The sequence below is a fragment of the Watersipora subatra genome, chromosome 4 (assembly GCF_963576615.1).
Source record: "Watersipora subatra chromosome 4, tzWatSuba1.1, whole genome shotgun sequence".
Classification (NCBI taxonomy): domain Eukaryota; kingdom Metazoa; phylum Bryozoa; class Gymnolaemata; order Cheilostomatida; family Watersiporidae; genus Watersipora; species Watersipora subatra.
The window spans coordinates 48,507,985-48,515,115 of record NC_088711.1 but is presented as its reverse complement, the minus strand read 5'-3'; the positions used below and the strand labels follow the sequence as shown (position 1 = coordinate 48,515,115).

Here is a 7,131-nt window from a genome sequence, read left to right as displayed (position 1 = left end):
TTGTTACAATATATTGTTTTGAGTGTTTTATTTGCATTTTTAGAGTATGGAATTAATCAATATATATTTAATTGTTCTATATATAAATAAATTGCACAAACATGCGAGTAAATTGACATACGAGCTCAGTCTCTGAACGAATTAAGCTCGCAAGTCGAAGTATGACTGTAATGACTTTGGATGAGAAAGGCAAGAATTTTACACACATGGTAATGAATAATACCAATAATTTAGAAGCTTCTATATCATTGATAATACAAAGAGTGACCAAATAGAAATTAAACTAATAACAAACTAATGAACCAAATGAGATTTAGAAGCAGTTACTCTGGACATTATTATTATTATTCAGTATTAGACATGACTGAAAATAACTAGACGAGATAGTTTTTGTCTAAGGTTGGTTGAACTAGATTCTTGCTTTGAAGCGGCATAGTGTTTTCTGATTTTAGTATAGCGATTTACTATAGTTTTGAGTAGACTGTTGGCATGCACTGTACATGTAAAACCTTGATTGAGGTTATGTAATAAAACATATATGTTATTGTCTGTGATGTTACTTGTTTAAAAGCTTTCTGTGTGATACCATAGCTCTCCATGTGTGAACGTAGGCACCTTTCTGCAGAAATACATATTCGGCCTATCAATCTGGTCACCAATCCTCCTCTGTTTTTAACTGAGATTAGGGTTATGTCATCACTATTTCTACCTCCCACTACTTCTACATCGGTCAAGAACTTGATACACTCATCACATTTGAGTTAGAAAACAATCCTCATCGCCGAACTCCTCATCTTCACCTTCCTCAGCTTTTGGCTCTTCTTTCTTTTTCTTTCTAGCCAGAGAATGTAGCAGGAGTTGGCCAGTTTTTTCAGCCTTGCTCACATCCAGATCAATACAGTTAACATTGAGACTTGGTGTGAAATCTGCTTTTATGAACAGTGCTGAATTGCAGATCTAAAGAACTGCACATCCGGGTTATTGTTATAGCCACCCTTAGATCGTATCGTGGAAAACAGAATCTCAATGTGATCCTGGTTGATCTTAAAGGTTAGGAAGTAGTTGATGTAAGGGTAGTTGCTGAAAAGATATTGAGCAATGCCATGTACAGGTTTGGCTGCTGACTCAAAACCAATGACGAAATGATGATGATTTTCCTATTATTTTACACTAGCAGCTTTCAGCTTGGTGTCTTTAATTGGCATAGATAGCTTATGATATTGTTGAGAACTTCTTGTTTTGAGTTGAAGTTCTGTCTTGTTATGGGCAATTCAGGATATACCTGGTGTGTTGTGGTCTCTTCTGATGACATTTCACTAAGAATTTGGTCTTATTGTTATGTTTATGACTTAAAAACTAGCATACCAAGCGTGCTTCCACTACTAAACTTATTGCTCAATTGAAGGTTTTGATACTGCGATGCACATCACTACGACGTAACGTCGTGAAAACAACAGCCAATTATAGGCCTCACTTTTGCTCCATTGTAATGATAGCTATTCGCCAATCTAGGGTTTACTATATCTATGATAATATCTAACTAACTATAATTAACTCTAATATCCGAGTTAATCAAATCATCCAATCAGCTTCTTCCAATGATTTATTCTGTTTACAAATTTTGGTCCAACAGTTCAGATTCAATTCATTAAATTAAATGAATAAGATGGATGTTTTTGTAGTTGTGGCAGCTCATCAAAATCAAAAGCCAATAATTACGAAAATCGTTCTTATTTTTTAAGCACTTTACCTGTCTGGTAGGTCTGTGAGTTTGTTATCATAGATCTTAAGGGTTGTAAGGCTGGTGAGACCACAGACTGCTTCTGGGAGTCCTTCAGAGAAGTCATTTGTGAAGAGCTGAAACTCGGTTAGTCCTGTTAGAGAGGCTAGGCTACAAATAAAATCATAAAAAAGGAGAGTTTAACAAATTGTAAAATGTATGACAGAAGAGATGACTTAATGGTAGACATCCACAGTAAGAATGAAAAATTAAAAGTACTCAATTGTAAAAAAAAACAGATTTTAAGTAAGAGTTCAACAAATTGTAGAATGTTTGCTGGAAGAGACAAACGAGTAAAAGAAAAGACTGAGCTGCTACTATCAACTTCTGGAAGTAGACTTCATGGTTTTAACCATAGCGATAAGAGGTAATGTCATGGGTCAGGGTATGCATTAAAAACAACAGAAGAGACTTCAATATTTTTTCTGATTAGAATGTTAGAGGCAAGAAAGCTGGAAACAATGTGAGACAGACTACGATTAAAGTTATTGCTGCGCAAGGTGAACTCTAAGCAAAAACAAAAAACCAGAGAAATGACTATAACATTACACTATCTTGTGGTAGACGTGGATATAAAGTGGCGCATAAAGGCATATGATTATATACTGTTAGAAAATGCACATAGGAGCTTTTTCTAGGTCTCACTATTATTTGCTCCAGAACCATCTGCTATGGAAAATCATTCTGGCAGAAAAGCAATACTCATAAACCAACGATAAAAATAAATACCGATATACAAATTAACAGTATTGATGCAAAAGTGAACAAACTATGCTTTTCTTCAGCTTACAAAGTTTTTGCAATGATTCAGATTAGAATCAACTACTCTAATAAACCTGGTAGAGAAGAAGCAGTCAACCAACTAGTAAGTTTTTCAAGAATGACAAATACTTGAGAATGCTGAATATAACAAATTAGGCAGAGTAAAAGTTTTAGCTCTGCTAAAATAAATAGAAATCTCAGGAGCGCTATTGGATATCTAAATTTTGCGATTTGAACAATTTACACAAGTTTTCAAACAGAAGAAATCAAGAAGTTATGGTAATACTAATAATGATAACGATAATAATCATAATAATAACAATAGTAGTAATAATAATAATGATGATATCAACTGCTGACCTTTTTGGAATGGCTTTTATTTTGCATCTACCAAGACTAAGCACATTCAGGGTGTTCAAAGTATGCAGTACTGGTGGGAGCCCTTCTGACAAGTCCTGATCCATGATATATAGCTCTGCCAATTGGGTAAACTCTGTAAGACTAAAAATTACAATTTACAAAAAGTTACATTTTTGATACTCTTTTTGCATAGCAAGTGCTCTGAAAATACTCACAGAGAGCTACCATAATGACAAACACTAAGGTACACAATGGCTATATTATTACAGTGTTCCTTGGGAATTGAACCTCAACTCATTATTTACAGGTCAGCTCTAGACCACCAAATCCAGTTTTAACCAAGTTTGCATGCACTGAACTGGCTAATTTTGCATTAGGTAATTGTACAACAAATGTATTCAAAATAACTGGCTAATAGCATCATCTCAGAGCATGCAGTGCACTAGATTAACAAGCTGTTCCTGAGAATATTTGCTTGACGAAATTCTGTTTGTAGTCTGTCAAATTATTCAAACAGTTCTGGTACCTTTTCCAATCTAGTCGTTTCATCTTGTTCTGAATTAGGACACATTCGACTTCCTTCTTCTCTAAAAATATTTTCAATGTTATTAAATATATTATATGTACAATGCTATTATAAACTAATTTTAGACAATCTTATCTAGCCCGGAGTCAAACTAATTTGGAGTCTTAATAAGAAAGCATATTGCTGAACCTTTCTGATAAATTGCTTCTTGTTACATAAGAAGCAATAATGCTTAACAATGCAGTCATGTATTTATTTTATGTCCTGTTAAAAACCAAGTTTTTTGAATAACTCACCAGCAAACTTTTGCACTATTTTGTTTACATCAAAACTGAAAATAATTCTTTGCCTTTGATTTTACTTTAAAGCCTCTAATTGAACACCACTATGAGAGAAGGGTTGAAAAATAGAGCGCCACCCTCTATTTGAACGCCACTTTTACAATCTTTGATCTTTATGAACCTATAATATCAAGTGATCAGTAGAAAAGTGTCCACAAAATCATATTATTAATGAATCGTTCACATAAATGACCATCAATTCCCTTGTTGTCAAACTCCAAAGCTTTTTATTTTTTTTCTGAAACTTTAAAAGCAACGGCATAGAAATGATTAATAATTGTCTCAAGCTAATAGTACATAGTTCCTTGTTTAATGGTTCTGCATGGTGCATGGATTTATTACTTCAAAGTACATTAATTTACATGTATATAACAAGCGGTTTACATTTACGATGGTAGATGATCGACTAGTTTTAGGCCAAAGGTTACGTTTGGCGAGCAAAACTTTTACGCATTTAGGAAATGCAGCGTTTTGCTCTGCCGAAAATGTTCTACGTTAATATTGACAAGTTCATTAGTGCAAAAAAGAGTTGAGGTCTGAGGACATTGTGGACGGTGCTGAACAACCAGAATATGTTCGCTCCATTGAAAGCAACAATCAGAACGCAGCTATCAGAGCAAACGATGCAAATATTTTTATTTTAAAAACGTTAAATTTTGTTTTTGCGTATAGTATAAGTATGGTTTGTATTTGTAGCATTATAAATTAATAATTTGTAGCTTTTGATAGATTATCACCTTATAACTTATAAATTCTCAGAATTATAGCATATTATTTGATAGCATCATTGCAATAATCTGATCTTACAATTGCTTGGCCCTCGTAACTCCTCTTCTATTGCACATAAAAAGCTAGTTTTGGTTGCGAACTATAGAAAACATATCAATGAGTGCAATGAGCTTTTATGCCACATTGGTAAACATAGATATAAAATAAAAATATGTGTTCAAATTTAGAATGAAATGAAAAATTGAAAGCTTAGCAAAATGGTGAAGCAGGACAGAAGGCTATTATATCATTGCAGGTTAGTTACAAGTGATAGATATCAGCTGGTAAAGATATTTTTTTAGTTTCTCAATGCATATTTATTAAGAGATCTTTGACAAACTGAAGGTAAGTTAGCAGATTTATTGCATTAAAAAGGTTTAATATCGCTCCACCAGAAAAAGAGAGCAAAATATAAGCAAAATTTCCTTCGCCTGTAAAATAACTAAATTTATCTTTCTAAAATTCTGTGTGTCAATTGAAAATTTCAGCGCCAGCCTCTGTTTGAACGCCACCTCCAACTGACCACCATTATAAAAGAAAGGTTGAAAAATGGCGCCATGGCGTTCAATTAGAAGTTTTACGTTTTTTTTCCACATTATGTTGGAAACTAGATTGTTTGAGTAGGTTCTAGCAATACAAGTGGACACAAACAGTTTAATCATGATGTGAAAATAAAAATCAAGTATTAATAAACTTGAGCAAGTTACCTTAGAGACATTCACTTAAAATTTAAAATGTATAATTTTAGAACTCAAAGCTATTTCGTTTCTTATAAAGATCTGCACTACAATAAAGAATTTAGATAAATTTTCATTTCCCTAAATGACAAGACACACAGATGGATACTCGTGAAGGCGATGTTTCATGTTGCGAAAATAGGATCATATGATAGCAAAATCATAAATAATGACAGGTTGAGTTTTCCTCTTGCTGGTAAAATATAAAAGCGAGTCTAGAGGACAGTTGTATATCTTTAGTTTTATCACTTAATATTTTTTGATGGTTATACATGTATACCCACCCTTTTTGTCCTTGACATCTTCAAATAGTACTCTTCTTTTCTTAGCGTCTGCCTTTCCTCTCTGGGAGCTGGTAGAAGATCTGGTAGCTGCTACATCAGAGTACAGTTGTAAATCTCTAGTTTTATCACCTCATGTTTTTCGTTGAGCAAATTTATACAAAATTCCTCTCTCTCACTCCTCTCTCTCACTCCTCTCTCACTCCTCTCTCTCTTTTTCACTCCTCTCCCTCAGTCATCTCTCTCACTTGTCTTTCAAACTTCTCATCTCTCACACTCCTCTCTCACACATTTCTCTCTCACACTCCTCTCTCACACTACTCTCTCTCTCTCTTCTCTCTCACTCATGTACATCTCACTCATATCTTCCACTCATCTCTCTCACTCATCGCTTTCACTCATTTCTCTCACTCATCTCTCTCACTCATTGCTCTCTCACTCTCTCTCTCACTCTCTCTCTCTCTCTCTCTCTCTCTCTCTCTCTCTCTCTCTCTCTCTCTCTCTCTCTCTCTTTCTCTCTCTCTTTCTCTCTCTCACTCATCTCTCTCTCTCTCTCTCTCACTCATATCTCTCACTTGTCTGTCTTTCTCCTTGCCTCTCCCTCTCTCTCATCTCTTTTTTTCTCAATCACCTTCCTTTCTAACTCACCTCTCTCTCTTTCCTTTATCTCTCTCTCAATCATCTCCCTCAAAGTTAGGCACAAGTCATACTCACTCACCTTAAGATAACATTGGAGCAAAAGTTCAGTGATCCTTTTGTAAGAGAACTTTAAGCATTGCAATTAAATGTTAATTCTATTTTTATTGTTACAAAATGGGAATCAAAAAATGGTAAAGCATAAGTTTACGTTTCTAATGCAGATATTGTAGTGCATATATCTGCGCTATACTACAATTAAGTTGTATATGACTAATGAACTCAGTTACACAAGACACTTAAAGAAGTCATGCATATCAAACACAAGTCATAACTGCAAATCTCTGAATCAAAATAGATCTTAATTGGCTATACAGCGTCTGCCTTTCCTCTCTGGGAGCTACTAGAAGATCTGGTAGCTGCTACATTATAGTACAGTTGTAAATCTATAGTTTTGTTACCTCGTGTTTTTGTCAAGTAAATTCATAAAAAATTCAAATGCCGGTCATATACCCACCCTTCTTGCCCTTGACATTTTCTTCTGGTATTTTTCTTTTTGTAGCCTTTGCCTTTCCTCCACGAGAGCTGTGAGAATCCATTTTGTTTTTTGTTTTGCTAAAATTTTATTAAATATAGTTGTGAATAACTAATTTAGAGACATAAATAAAATTTTAAAGTAATATTTGAAACATAAATAAAAAAGTGTTTTTATTGTCGCATTATCATTAAACAGGTGAACTGAGATGTAGCCTTGGCCACACAAGAGACAGACAATGTATACTTAAAGACAATGATTACGATCACAGGCTAAGTTAACTATAACCTATTTTAACTTGCTCATTGTTATATTTTTTTATTTTTTAATGAATTATTTTTAAACTTTATTCTAACTCCAACCTTTCCACTCACTTCAGATTGTCTATTTCTATTATTTTAATTC

The 7,131-nt window shown here is 34.0% G+C and overlaps 1 protein-coding gene across 1 annotated transcript; it reads right to left on the bottom strand.

Annotated features, from left to right (window-relative positions):
• Positions 1 to 750: 750 nt before the first annotated feature.
• LOC137394313 (uncharacterized) lies at positions 751 to 6,790 on the bottom strand. The gene is made up of 6 exons (XM_068081031.1): positions 6,709 to 6,790; positions 5,559 to 5,648; positions 3,429 to 3,489; positions 2,903 to 3,043; positions 1,751 to 1,891; positions 751 to 913 (listed from the first exon to the last, which is right to left on the bottom strand). The coding sequence occupies exons 1-6, from the start codon at positions 6,788 to 6,790 to the stop codon at positions 751 to 753; spliced, it is 678 nt and encodes a 225-aa protein (XP_067937132.1).
• Positions 6,791 to 7,131: the final 341 nt, after the last annotated feature.

Coding starts and splice junctions, on each gene's coding strand:
- LOC137394313 (XM_068081031.1), bottom strand. CDS start 6,790: ATGGATTCTCACAGCTCTCGTGGAGGAAAGGCAAAGGCTACAAAAAGA. Junction 3,044..3,428: donor AAACGACTAGATTGGAAAAG/GTACCAGAACTG, acceptor TGTAATTTTTAG/TCTTACAGAGTTTACCCAAT. Junction 914..1,750: donor CTCACAGACCTACCAGACAG/GTAAAGTGCTTA, acceptor TTTCACACCAAG/TCTCAATGTTAACTGTATTG.